This window comes from Gymnogyps californianus, chromosome 11 (assembly GCF_018139145.2).
Source record: "Gymnogyps californianus isolate 813 chromosome 11, ASM1813914v2, whole genome shotgun sequence".
Classification (NCBI taxonomy): domain Eukaryota; kingdom Metazoa; phylum Chordata; class Aves; order Accipitriformes; family Cathartidae; genus Gymnogyps; species Gymnogyps californianus.
In genome coordinates this window covers 8,290,535-8,305,307 of record NC_059481.1, presented here as the reverse complement: position 1 = coordinate 8,305,307, position 14,773 = coordinate 8,290,535, and the positions used below count along the sequence as shown (strand labels likewise).

General features: G+C 45.5%; 2 protein-coding genes across 2 annotated transcripts in view; one reads left to right on the top strand and one right to left on the bottom strand.

Moving 5' to 3' along the window:
- Positions 1-9,450, bottom strand: part of ADAM10 (ADAM metallopeptidase domain 10) — a 51,396-nt gene extending 41,946 nt beyond the window's left edge. Inside the window, exon 1 of the mRNA XM_050903024.1 lies at positions 9,268-9,450. Within this exon, the coding sequence (XP_050758981.1) occupies positions 9,268-9,322 (55 nt within the window). The 5' untranslated portion in view covers positions 9,323-9,450. The remainder of the gene's footprint in view (positions 1-9,267) is intronic.
- A 2,143-nt stretch (positions 9,451-11,593) lies between these two features.
- Positions 11,594-14,773, top strand: part of MINDY2 (MINDY lysine 48 deubiquitinase 2) — a 33,621-nt gene continuing 30,441 nt past the window's right edge. Inside the window, exon 1 of the mRNA XM_050903004.1 lies at positions 11,594-12,376. Within this exon, the coding sequence (XP_050758961.1) occupies positions 11,702-12,376 (675 nt within the window). The 5' untranslated portion in view covers positions 11,594-11,701. The remainder of the gene's footprint in view (positions 12,377-14,773) is intronic.

The window sequence follows — 14,773 nt, the reverse complement described above, 5'->3', positions numbered from 1 at the left end:
AGATATCTAAATCTAGAATCTACAGTCAAGAGTCAGATCATTTCAGTGGTTCTAGTTTCAAAGCCAGATTATACATGACCCAAATTATGTCATGTTTCTCGATGTACTAAACTTTAAAGCCAGCAAAGAATTAAAAGATACTAAGTGAGGTATAATGTTTCAAAACTCCAAGGAGTAATTGTATATTTTGATACACAACTTTTATCAGTAGCTAGCATGAAAACATTCACCCTGTTTGAAACAAAGCCTTGCAGTATTCTTCTATACACTTTATGCAACAAACATACAATCAATCCTTTTCTCTTGTAACTCTATAGAAGCAACTGTTTCTGAAGAACAAATCAACTATTCATTACAGAAACTACTTTGTGTATCAAATCACTCAAAGGTAAGCACCATCTCTTACAGTGTTATTATGCAAAAAATCAAGTTTTCTTTTAAGCAGCCTGTGACAGCAATATATTGCCAAATATATCTGTAGAAGGAATGCTTCAGCACTGTCAATGTTTAGTAAAAGTTTCCATACAAGTTCCTCCCTACATGACCCTTTTGATAAAGCATATTGAAACATCTTCTAAAGTTTTGGAATGAACTATATGTTTTTTATTGAAACAAGTTGGTCCTATCTTTTCAGTTCACTGAGATGCAGTGCGATGATACATTTACTGCACTCAGTTTGTCTTTGTATCATCATCATTTTTACGAGCTGTAACACATCATCTTTCACTCAAAGGACAGAGAAATTCAACTATCAACCACTTCATTTACAAAGAGATAGACTTGACATAGAACCAGAATTGTCTATTGAAAGCTGTGGTATAAACACAATCTTATCGACACTAAGAATATGAAATTAGAATACAGAACATCCAAGTTGCTGGTTTTCCAGTTCCAGGTTGAATCTGTAATCTTCAAACATGTCCTCCGGAAGAGTGCAAGATTTGTTTCCATATCATAGGAATGGCATTTCATAGTACTTACTACTACATTCTGAAGGCTGGGCAACCACAATCAATGGTATAACATTATGCACCAGTTTCTGCTTCAAGGATGTATAAACCTTTTTTTTTTGCCCCCCTTCATTTTCTGTTTTGTTACTTTTTACACCGCATGTTGTTCTTACTTGTGTGTATGCAAGTGTTTGCCCCAATGTTCCTGGCTCCTCACCTAGCTTCAAAGCCCTCCTTCCTCAACCTCCTCCTTAAGGAAGGGAACAAATTATTCAGTTTATGCTTGATCTTCCAAGAACCTGACTTGGGCTATCATCTGGTTTTTCCTGAAGAAATATCAAAGTGCAGCATTTGAGAGATCAAATATAAAGTAAAACCTCCAATTTTCTCCAGATTTCTTAATTCTGCAAGAAAAAGCAGGATATCTCATAATCGGTTTAACCTCAGATCAACCTAAATGTGAGAACGCTCAGAGATTTCATGCAGCATTTTTCTTCAGATATCTATACTGACAAGGTCCAGGGAGGCCCAATGAGACAAGTGTATTCCAAAGCTTTGCCTCAGTAGTGTTGCATTTTCACGAAGAAAAAAAGCTGTTATTGTACTAAGAATACAATTTTGTAAGCAAAAATACAAATTTACCTTTCCCTGTATTTACTTTCATGAGGTCTTCTTTAAATTAATACCATAGATTTCTCAGTGCCTGCTTCTTTTCAAGGGATTGGAATGTCTGATCACCAATAAGCTCAATGAGCAAGACAAAAGATGACTAAGTAAATGAATACTTCCAAATGGCATCGCTTGCATTTAGCAGCAACGTGCACAAGATACTACCATATCTTTTTAAAATTTTCATAATGATATACTGCAGATAAACCGCATTCAAATGGCTTCTGCAAATGTTGACTCTTCATCACTGACTGCAAATACAGTCCAATAACAAAACATCATTCTAATTTCCTCTCACTCTCAAAATACAAGTCCATTCTCATCCAGCTTTCCAGAGGCCTCTTAGGTGTCTTAAACATTTATAAAACATGTGATTTAAGCAAGTCTACATGAATTCTAATCCAAATAAGACACAGGATGAATCCAAAGTTTCAGCAACCAGCATGAGGAATTTTGAGGATGAAGGATGTTGTTCCTGTCTGATGTTTCTCTAATCACTTGCAACACAATCCCACAAAATGAAGCAGAAACACCACCTATGGCCCAAGAATTTATATAAACCAAACAAGATTAGCCTGAGTCCACCTGTTATATCAAACTGATGCACAATACACATTAGCCTGACTACAGGTCATGCTTTCCAATTCCAGATATATGACCCAAAAGTGTCAACATTAAAGAAAACAAGCTTCAAAATTAACTGATATGAGCTAAAACTTAGCTAAAGTTTTACTTTTAAAATGAACCTAAATCTAGCATATGATACTAATAACTCACTTTAAAAACTTTATCAAAACTAAGGAGTTAGTATGCTGCAGAATGTGTAAACTTCTGTGCTCCATAATCCCAAGACTATTTAACAAGTTAAATTACCTTCAATTTCTCTGTGGTAGGAGGCTTCTAATAATGCATTCCTTAAATTGTTATAGGCCATTTTTTTCTCAATATTGCAAGGTACTCTTTGAACAGCTTCATGCACCTAGAAAAAAAGTTTTAAAGCACGACAACTTACTGAAGACCCAATAATACTTTGCACCTGATCCAAGTCTCACAACCATGTGGAAAGCTGAGAGACTGCACTCAACTGAGTCAAAGAATAGTTTTTAAGTGCTAACTACTGTGACTAGACAGCAAAAGACTACTGACATTAAAAAGCCTTATAACTGTTCTCCCTGCTAAGCGAAAGCAGAGAGGGTTTTACGCAAAACCCCTTTTTCTTAACCAAAGTGTATACACTTTCTGTGACCACACAGAGAAACAATGCTATTTCTTTTCCCTTTATGCAAAACTTAAAAAACTCCTTATGTTTTAAGTACTCTCATAGTGAACACTTAACACAAACACTCTTGCTGCTCTCCTCTTGCTAAACCAAAGCAGCTGCATATCACCTAGACTATATGCTATTTCATAGCTTTTCTAAAAAGGGACTTCAGACAAGGTTGAAATCAAGGCTTCAAAATGAATGTTTACTTTCACTTCCAGAAGCATGTGTAACGTTAACATTGCTACAGCATTCAAAGTCTGCAACTGATATGCAATCTCCTTCTAGTAAAACCAGCTATGTATCAAAAGTGATTATCTTCTTCACAAAGGTAGCTTATGAGTAACTCAACCTTGGTAACACAAGAATTTACAGGATCCCGTGGCAAAAGTTTGTTAAACTGGAAAGAAGACTTCACTGAGATGCATGAGGCAGGTACAACTGCTAGCTCCAGTTTTTGTAATTAGAAGATTCTGCCTCAAAAAGGAAGAAGTCTATCACAGAATCTGAGTAGTGCACCCCAAGAAATCGGTACAATAGCACGCACACAGACCTCAACCTCTGTGACAAACTACTGTCATTATTTTGTTGTCATTGAAAAACTAGTTGGGTTTTTTTAATAGACTGCAAGACAGATCTTTTCAAATAAGGATACAATCAGAGCCTGCAGTAAGGAACACTGAACCATGAGCATCTAGATATAGTTTAAGGGAGCTGCTCTACAAACTTCATGTATCATGTTGCCATCAACCAAACATCAAAGACAGCATGATGCCTTTCCAGGCAACCTGTGGAATAAGCCAACATTATACTTTGTCTAAACGCTAAGCTAGTAGACAGGAACCCTTTAGTATACAAATATCAGACAGTGACAATGGGATGGCTTTTGAACCTGACAGGATAGTCTTCTAAAGACTAGCTAAACTAGATGTGGCATTTCCTATAACAAAAACCCTCCAGCAACGAAGCTTTATTCTCATGGGCTTAGAACTAAATACAAGGAAGGACTTTCAACAGAATTAGGCAGAGTATTTAGGCAAATGTCTCAAGGTGACAGTCCCTGTGAAAGATTTTTGTGTATGATGGTCTACAATGCTTCAGCATCCCTAGAGAGTTGTAAAGAAAGTATCTACAGTTGCCATTCTGAACAGACACAAATCCCACTGGACATGTAGGGAGTCTGAGGCACATATTCTCACCCTCTAACTAAGCTCATGCCAAGGGTAAAGTGTATCACCCATGGGACTTTAGCTACAAGCCTCCTGGCACACCTTGAGCAGCTATATATAAAACAATTGTTTGGTGGTCTATGCTAAATGATTTGCTGTTCAGTTCATTCATGGTGGTTATTTTCCCAGACAAGACTATGAAGACCTTTTTTGCCGCCTAGACAAAAACCTTCCCAGTCTGTGGGAGTGAAGCAGTACCCGCAGCAGAGGAAATGAGCTAGGGAACACTTAAGCCAATTGGATATACATAAGTCCATGGGATCAGATGGGATGCATCCAAGAGTGCTGAGGGAGCTGGCTGATGCCATTTCAAGGCTTTCTATCGCCTTTTTGAAAGGTTATGGTGATGGAGAGGCATTCCTGACAACCGGAAGACAAATGTCATCTCCATCTTCAAGGAGGGGGACCTGGAGATCCACAGGTTGATCAGACTAACCTCAGTATCTGGGAAGATTATGAAGGAAATCCTTATAGAAGCTAGCTTCATGCACATAAAGACGACTGGTAATAGACAGTACTGAAAGTTTACCAATGTAAACATAAACATCTATTAAGTTTATACATATCGTGGTAAAAGATGACAACATTTAACTTCGCTTAAGAGGATAAATCAAGCATGCACTGTTCTAAATGGTGAAGTTTATATTAAACCACCCAGATTAAGACTTGCACAACAAAGGCAAATAATTCAAATACAACCCAAGTTTGTTAATGGAAAAAAAAGCACAGAATATGACTTGATAGACTATTAGAAACTGTTCAGCAGCCAGGCTAACTTACCAGACAACTCTTTTTACTGCAAGTGTCATCACTGACTCGCAGATTTGAAATGCCAGCATATGATAAATACCATTAAGAGAATTATTATTGTAATTTTAATTAAGATAATCAAAGCAAGTTGTACTTCTTCAAGCTGTTTTCAATGTAGAGTTTATTTCTCTTAAAAAATGTTCCCTTTACATGGGACATTAAAGAGTGTACATAGCATTCAGATTTAGCACTTCTGTGCTTAAGTATATTGAAAGCCGGTAATCCTACCACACACCTCCTGACTTGAATTTCACTGATTAATTTATTCAGGCTGTAGTTTCATGACTGCAAGCAGAAGGGCAGGTCCCGCTGCCCTTTTTCATCCACTCCATTTCTATTCTTCCCTTGTGTTGGCACTAAAACCGATTTAACTGAAAAATATACTTCCTCTTCTGGTCAAGTTAGTTTTTGGTGAAAGAAAAATGTGTAACCAAAAAGTCAAGTCAGGATCATTTCCCTTCACTGAAAACTCATATTTAGGTCACAGTTAGACAGTACAGCACCACCAGTGTAAGCAGTACACAGATGTCCACTGCTTGCTTTTTTTTTTTAACCCTCTTCCTCCCCACTGGGCTTGGGTCTGCACAATAAACCAATGGAAGTTACATGTCTGGCAGGAAATGATTAATTTCTTTTGTTTAAATTAGTAGGTTGAATTGGCTCCTCATGCCATCAAACACAAGAGGCGGTGAAGGAGGAGAGGTGGAAAGACATGGCCAGGGTAGGACCACCAGACAGCAGTAATTCGTTACAGTGGCTCTGCCATACTGCATAACTGAACCTTTAGATCCTTTTAAAAGCAAAAATAAACTGTAGTCCTAGGCTTTTGGGCAATGGTATTTCAAAGTTACTATCTAAACACCTGATTTTATTTACTTTTAATTACTTTGGGCATTTCTGAAACAACCATCTGACAGCTGCCTTTACCAAACACTGTCTCATCCAGCCATCTAAAATTCGTAATGTTTTTATTTTAAACCCCAGATAAATGCTGGAGGTTGAGTGCCATGTTAATGAAGGCTAGTATTCTTCTCAATTTATAGCAAGGACGCAAACTAAATCACTCGGATGCCGATAGCTCATAAATGCCTTCCTATAACTCCCCCATGTGTCCAGAAGAAAACAGAATTTCTCCCCTGCTCACTGGGAAATAGATAGTTCAATACCCAGCAGCACAAGACACTAAGATACAACTTGGAAGTCCTAGCAACATAGAAGAGTGTGTTGTACCAGGGAAAAGAAATAATTTATCATAGATCTGCAATGATGCTCAGCATCTGATCAGCCTAGCCAAAGCACGATCGCTCTTGTTAAATTCAAGCTTTTTGGGGCTCTCATTAGTTCTCTTCTCCACATTTTCTATTCCCCTTTCCTTTTTTTTTTTTAAATGACCCTCAGGTAGAAGAGAGGTTATATCACTTATTTCCATTCCTCAAAGAACATCAATATGTATGGATAATTAAGTACTCTTTAATATACCTGCATGCATCTTCATCACATGCAAAAAAGCATGCTACTAAAAGCTGCAAATAATGTTGCCCAAACTAGGTACCACTTTATACATGTCAAAATTATTAACAGCACCAGCCAGTGAATAGATCCCTTAAGCCAAGCAATTCCAAGGGTATTGGGCAAAATGCTGAGATTCACTTTTTTTTTTAAAAAGAATTCTTAAAATTCAAGGCATATCTATCTTACCTTCTAGTATATAGTAGCTACTTGAGATAAAGTCTACCTTTCCCCAACTAAAAAAAAAAAAAAATTGGCACGGCTTTTCCTTCTCACACGACTGAAACTGTATTCAACCTGACCTACTGGACCATGTGTTTTATGACGGTCGTATTTATTCAGTAGTACCAAAGAAAGAAAAACTTCTAAGAGAGCCCTAAAAGTGATCTACTACCAAAACTTGATCAAGGACATGTTTCAGGGCCTATTAGACCAAAATGCTGATAACTTGTCCATTTTAACCATAAACCATACAGATAGTTATAAAGCAGCATAATACAGACATTGCAGTACACTTCATTAGTGCAGCAACGCTAGTGATTGCTTTTGATTGCATACCTTTTACATAATTTTAAGAACAACATAAACTACAAAAGAAATTTTTCAAATGAATCAGATTTCACTAATCTTTCTCCTCAAATAAACAATCTAAGTTATGTTGTACCTTAATATTTTAAAACATTGATTTTGTGATTCATACTTAACTGTGAACTAAAGTTACAATTGATTCTGTTAATCTATAATATACCTTTATATCTAAACTATCTAAAGACTATTACAATAGAGTATAAATACAGTATACAGGCACAAAGACTTGTGTAATTCTGAAAGAAGAGTTCGGACTCAGGTATCCTGTAAAAATATTCCAATCTTAGACTCAACATACCGAGCAGCATTTTTTTTTTTAAAAAGTGCAGATTAATGGAATTTTCAAAATTATTACTATTTAATACCTATATGGCTTAAAACTAGACTTAAAAGTAACTTAATTACTTAAAAGTAATTCTAATTCAACATAGAGTTATGATAAATCTTTCATAATTATGTTGAGAATTTTACCAAAAAAGTTTCATAGGATATTCTGGAGATGTGTATCGGCCACCATTTCTAGATTTTTATCCAGCATTAAGCTTTCTTTGAAGATTTACCTGTACTGCTAAACACCAAAAGACACGTGCTTCTGTTACCTGCTAGTGAGGTGTGCTTCCTAGCGCCAGAAATGTTGAAGGTGCCCATTCTTCTCTCAAAGAAAAAAATTAACATGAATTTCTAAAATAAAGTACACTTCATGAACTCGCTTCTATATATCCAGAGGACTGTACTTTCCACGCTTACTTTAAGGCATATTTGCCTGCCTAGAATTAAACAGTGGAAACAACCCTCACAACTGGTTAATGAATCACTTTGAATTAATTCTGTGCCAGCACTGTTTAGTTCAGAAAACAAAGAGGCCTTGAAAAGTATGCCAATAATTAAGTCTGAAATATCTTGATAGTTTACAAGAATTTATGAAGGAAAAGTCACGGGCAAAGTCTTTTCTGTATACCACTCCTAATCACATAGATAACGGGATGACTTCTGACCATGCAAATCAGCTTGCTTTTTATCTCACAGCTTAGCCACAAGCACAACCTACTGAAGTTTTCGCACGCTTTGATGTTACTTTTTGAGAACATGTAAAAGACCAGGATTTAGGGCTAGATTCTTTGTTAATAAGCCTACGTATTGATGCACACAGATGCAGAGCCCAGATAAATAGGAGAGGTGCCAAACGAAACAGAGGAAGTTAAGTCCTTACCAGCTGCTCCACCCATCCTTCTGTAGAAACACCCTCAGAAGTCCACCTTTTCCAACGTCTACTCTTGTAAAAATTTGAAACTATTTCCCTACCATGACTTAAGCAATTAAACAGTACCAGACGCAGTGAAGAAACTACCCTAATAGTTTCCTAACGCTGAAAAACAACTCATAATGGGAGCCGTTACAAAGTTACACGTCCCCCATAAACATAAGCATGTTTTTCTCTGGCCTGGGAGGGAGGGGAGACCCTCCTTGAAGCTACGGTCACACTTCAGGAAAAACCCGGGCTCATCTTTTGTTTCCTTAAGCTGAACTTTTCGTCTACCCGTGCTTCCTGGTTTCGGGGACAGGGAAGCGGCCGCAGGGAAGGTGAGGTTTGGGGCCGCGCCCCGCTCCGCGGGCAGCGGGACACCTGCGCGGGCAGCCGCGCCGCCCCCGCGCACTCAGCGCGCAGCTTCCCGGCCCACCCGGGAGCGTCCGGCGGGGCCCGCCGCCCCCTCTCCCCAGACACCAGCTCCCCGGAGCCGCCGCCTGGCCCCGTCTGCGGGCGAGGGACGGGGCGGAAGGAGGTAACCGGGAAACGGCTACTGGGACCGCGAGGAAAGTCCCGAGGGACCGAAGCGGAGCCGAGAGCAGGGAACCGGGCAGGGGAAGGCACAGCCGAGCGCAGTGGGGGAGAGGGGCCGAGGAAGAAAGGAGGGGAGAACAGCTGACTCGATCCTCGGCGGGGGAAAGTCCTGGGAAAGGGGTGCGGGCGCCGGGCCAGCCCCAGGCGGCGGGGAGAGGGAGCCCGGGCGGGGTAGTGCGGACCGTGCCTGGGAGCGGGCAACGGAAAGGAGAGCCCCGGCCAGCGGCCCAGCCGCGGCCTGCTGCCGGGGCGCTGAGGCGCGGCGCCCCAGGGAGCAGAGCCCGCCGCCCCCAGCCCCGAGCCGCGCCGCGGCGGAGAGGGGGGAGGCAGGAAGGAAGGGAGGCCGGCAGCCCCGAGCCAGGGCCGCAGGCCAGAGCCCCGCGGGGCCGGGCGGGCCCGGCCGCTCCTCACCTCCGGCGCCCGCCGCACAGGAGCACAGCAGGATTATCGTCCCCGCCAGATCCATCTTCACCGGGCCCAGGCCCCACCACCGCCTACCCACAGCACATCCGCCCCAGTCGGCGCCGGGATGGGGAGGGGCGAGCTCCGCGCCTCCCTCCGCTTTGTCCCCCGCCGCTCTGGGGGACCGTTTCCGCCCACGGATCGGCTGGGATCGGCGGCTCGCCCCGGCGCCCCCCACCCAGCAGCGCTCCGCTCCGGTCCCCGCGCCACGACTTCCTCCGGCCGGCCGGCCGCCCGCCCCCGCGACGCCACCGGCGGGGCGGGGCCGCAGGGCACGCCCAGAACGCTCGAGCCGCCCCGCCCCCCACGCTGCGCGCAAGGGGCGGGGACCCGACGGAAGAGAGTTCACCGCCCGCCGGGCGGGACGTCAGGGACGACGCCCCTAGGCTGCCGCCCCAGGGCCCGGTGGGGCGGGGCCTTCCCGGCTGCTTCCGCTGGGCCCGGCCGGGCCGGGCGAAACTGTTTTCTCGGCGGCAGATCAGGGCGGCAGCGGGCCGCGGGTCCCGCCCGAGGCACAGCGGGAGGACCACCCCGGGCCACCTCCGGCAGCGGCGTTTTTCCCGGGGTTGGCGGCTTCGGGGCTGAGGCAGGCCGGGGCCGAGCCTGTCGCTGCCCGCGGGCTGCCCGCGGGGCGGAGCGGCTGCGGCCTCCCGGACCCTCGAAGGGCTCCGGCGGGGCCGAGGGACGCCGGTATTTGCGTGGGTGAGAAGGATCTACGTCCTGAGAGGGAAAGAACGAGCTGGTGCATAAACTTTAGTCGTACTTGTTGAGCAGGCTTCCCTCCGGCTCCTTTGAACCTTTGTGTAAAACAGCCTTAGGGCCGTTTACCATGATGAGGTCTAACGAAAGTGTCAATACGTTACATCAGCTGGTTTCCTTTATCCCTTTATCAGACACGCATTTTTGCTTGCAGAAACTAATTTACTTACCCACTTTTCGAGTTGTATTTTAGGTCACCTATTTCTCTTTATGCCGAACGCGTTGTGAAGCATTCCAGTTGTCTGCACTGAACAGGGATTTCTTCATTTTGAAACACTCAAACAACCTTCACGATTCAAGTGTAAAGGAAAATCCTCCAATGAAGATAAAAACGTGAGCCATTCAGACAAGATATTTCATTTCTTGTTTGTCAATATGCTAATCCTTACATCCAACTATGCTAACTCAAGAATTTATTTTTTATATTAGGGTTTGTGACAAGTTTCTCACTTTACTGTCACCCCCCTTCTATTTGTGCTTTTCTATTCCCATCGTCCTTTCAGAGTAAAACAAAATCTTCCTCCGCTAACACTGTTACAGCTGAGAAAAGTTGTTATGCAAACGCGTACGCAGAAAGTACAATTACAATGAATGTGCTTCAGGCAAGGCTGCTAAAGTCGATGCAACTGTTTACGAAGAGCTCAGATAAGAGAACTGCTGAGAAAAGAAAAGAGAAGATAAATTCTTATCTTCCCAAAACTGATAAAATGTGCGATTAAAAGCTGAATGTTTCTACAGGGAGAGAAGGAAATATGTTCATTAGGGTGAAGTCTGAACAATACAAGTGCATTAGTTTTTAAATTATCTATTACACTCGCCACAATCATATTTTTATAATACAGACATTTAACAAACCGAAAAAAAAAGCACTGAAAACCTTTAGGAAAGCTGAACTCGCTCGCCAGAAAGGAACTCTTCGTAACACAGCGCGTCACTCCCCCCGCCGCAATTTACCTCAGCGTCGGCGGGCGGCCGAGCACCTCAGGCTGCGGGGGCGGGGCGCTGCCCGCCGCCCTTCCCGCGCAGGCGCGGCCCCGCCCCGCCCCCGCCAGCTTCCTGCAAAGCAGGCGGGCCGGTCCGGGCTGGCGGTGGCTCTGGTACTCTGCCTGCCGTTCGCGGTAGCCTCGAGCACCGGCGGGGTGAGGGGGCTGTCTTGCCTGGGAGAGAGGAGTGGGCACCCCCGGTCCCTGCATTGCTTCAGAAGGGCGGCCGGCAGCTGCCCCGCGCAGCCGGCAGGCCCCGGGACGCGGGCACAGCCCTGCCCCGCGGCTGTCGTGCCTCGTGCCGCCCCTTCCGGGCTCGCGCCGGGGTTCTCACGCGGCTCGCGGGCGCGCGCACTCCCCACTTGTTTCCCATCCCCTCTCTGCCAACCGCCGGCGCCCCCGCCGCCGTCTCCAGGCTCCCGCCCCGCCGGCGGGTTCCCCCGCCCCGCCGGCCCCGCCCTCGGGGCGCTCCCCCGCCCCGGGCCCCGCTGTGACCCGCGGCTGCTTCCCCCTCCCGCCCACACGTCCCGGGCGGGGCGGAGCCGTCGCTGCTGTTATGGCGTCTTGGGCGCTGTTGGCGAAGGATCAGGCGCTGCAGTGCCAATAGAGAGCGAAGGAGCCGGGCGGCCGGCGGGCCGGGCATGGAGAGCCTGGCGCAGCCCCCGCCGCCTCCGGGCTCGCTGAAGAGGGGCGGCGGGGGCGCTGCCAGCCAGCTCCTCCTAGAAGAGGCGGCGGCAGGCGAGGGCGGCTGCAGGGACGGGCCCGTGGCGGCTGAGGAGGGCGGCGGGCGGCGCAGCCCTTCCCCTCAGCCGGCCCCCGCTCCCGCCACGGCCCCTCGGACGGCGTCTCCCTCATGGGCCGCGGAGGGCAGTCCGCCGGCGGCGGACGGTGCGGGGCTGGCGGTGCCGGAGAGCCCCGGAGCGGCGCCTACCTCGGAGAGCGGTCCCGCGGGGGCCGGCTCCGGGAGCAGCGGGGCTCCCAGCCCCCCGGGGGAGGAGTCCCAGAGCCTGGACTCGCTGGAGTCCTTCTCCAACCTGCACTCCTGCTGCCCGAGCAGCTCCGAGCTCAACAGCGACGCCGAGGAGACGGTGGTGGCGGGGGCCTCCTCGGGGGGCCCGGCCCCGGAGCCTGAAGGGGATAGGCCCGCGGCGGGCTCCCAGCTTCTCTCCGCCTCCAAGGAGCGCTTCCCGGGCCAGTCGGTCTATCACATCAAGTGGGTCCGCTGGAAGGAGGAGAACACGCCCGTCATCACCCAGAACGAGAACGGACCCTGCCCGTTGCTGGCCATCATGAACGTGCTGCTCCTGGCTTGGAAGGTACCGTGTGTGCGGGCGCGCCGGGGCGCCTGCCGCCGCCGCCATGGCGGGTGCGCGCCGCGCCGGGCGGCCCGGACGGGCGGTGGCCCTTGGGCGGTGCTGTGACCTGGAAACGCCAGCATCGTCGGGGCTAACGAGGCGTTTCGTGTAGTGCTGAAAGCGTTCAGGGGGCACTTGTGCCAAAACCACGTTAACGCACCGCTGGAAGCTTGCGTTGATTAAGACAACATTATCAAGAAAGCTGGAGAGGGACTTTTTACAAGGGCATGTAGTGATGGGACAAGGGGTAATGGCTTTAAACTGAAAGAGGGTAGATTTAGATTACATATAAGGAAGAAATTCTTCACTGTGAGGGTGGTGAGGCGCTGGAACAGGCTGCCCAGAGAGGCTGTGGATGCCTCCTCCCTGGAAGTGTTTAAGGCCAGGCTGGATGGGGCTTTGAGCCACCTGGTCTAGTGGAAGGTGTCCCTGCCCATGGCAGGGGGGTTGGAACTAGATGATCTTTAAGGTCCCTTCCAACCCAAACCATTCTGTGATTCTATCAAGAAAGACACAGACTTATTTCTGCTGCTAAGTGTGTATCTTGCATAGAGAACTTGGAAAATAAATAATGGCTTGCAGTCTATTGTCAATATACTACTTAGATGCTGCTGTCATATATAGACTTACTTTGTTGTTGCCTTGAAATAGAAATCATAATCTAGATGATGCTTTACTAAACTGAGCAATATATGGTTTGCAGATGTGTGCAGGTTTCTAGTAAGTAAACATTCATAGCACTGAAAGCATAGGCGGTGTTTTGGGAAAACAGGTTAGTTTTGTATAATGAAGTGTATGCAGGATTGTACAAAATACAGGTTTGTAAAAGTAACTGCCTGAATAATAGGGATACATTCGTACAGTTATGGAGCATAGGTTGTATTTAAATTAACGAGTAAATCAGGTCATGATCAAAGTACAGCTTTGAGACCTGGGAGTTCTTGTGTTCTAATAGCCATCGTGGATACAGACTTCCTGCAGTCTTAAAATGATTCTTTTTAACTTTTAAGCAATTAAAATGTAAGGCATAATGTAATTCTTAACACTTATATGTGAAAGGAATATCTGTTGGAGAAGAGCTGTGAGGTTGTGTGCATTGCAAAACAAGGAGGAGGGGGTACTTCTCAAGAAATGCTGGCAATTCAACCCCAAAAGATTGGTGAGCTCATAGAATGGAGTCATAGGACAGGAAAGCATTATGGGAATAGTTTTTATGTTGTAGTATCAAGGGGAAGAAATTTGGTATTGGAAGAGTAGAAGGTTGTTCACAGGTGTAACAGGTGACATAGGAAAAGGTCAAAATGGAAATAATACTATAAGAAGAAAATTGTTGTTCCTTCTTCAGAGGAAGATAACTTTCCAGAAGATTAATAATTTTGTTTCAGTTATAGTTTCTGTACATTTTGACATATTCTGGGCAGAATAGCTCACACATGAGGAGGAAAGCTGTGGGTACAGTGATGTAGATATTTAGCCGTCAGTGAAAGTAGTACAGGGGAGTTGTGTGTGACTTTAAGGTGTTGCCTTATCTAGGTTCTGCCATCCTCAAGAGGGTGTGAAGGTTGTCTTAGACTTCAGGGTTTAACACTTGCTTTCTGTGCTCCCTCTTTAACATCTAGGGGTGAGTGGAGGGCCTCAGAGAACTTACCATTCCTTATCATTCTGTGTGGCGTTTTAAAAGAAATGGCTAGTTACAGGATTTTCCTCTTTAACCTTTTATTTAATGAAAGCATATAAATGGGACAGCACTGTTCTTGTTGTTTGCATTTAAGTTTTTGGAGGTTTTGTTCCCTAGCATTCTTCCTTTGCCTCCTTAAGTATGATTGCTTTCTTCTGCTGTCTTCCATCCAGAATTTTAACTGACGTTCTGCTTTGATCAAATATTACATTAGTGAGAATTAAGGTGATATCCAATTTTATAAATAGGTGAAAATCAAAATCTTGGGAGTGCCTGTTTCTTATTGCTAGGATTACAGGAAGGGTTTTCTATAATTCTGTCTGTTTATGTAAAACCTTAGCAGAATTTACATGAGTTGCAGACAGGCAGCTAAATTGGTGAAACTGCCATCACATGACTTATTATTTATATGCTTGAGGGTTTTCCTGTTAGTTGGTTGTATATTGCCCCTGCTTATAATTGATTTTCTGAATTAGCGCCTCTCCAAATTAGCCTTTCTTTTCCCCAGTTTATAGTCAAGAACCATGTTGGCATTGTTTGGAGTGGCAAGCTTATTGGCAGCTCATCTGTACATCACTGACAGTAGCTAGCTACATACCAGGGCTGAGGATGGACATCCTCATTCTTCTCACTTCTCCTGAACCAAGATGAACACTAGATTGGGTCAGATAACTATAATT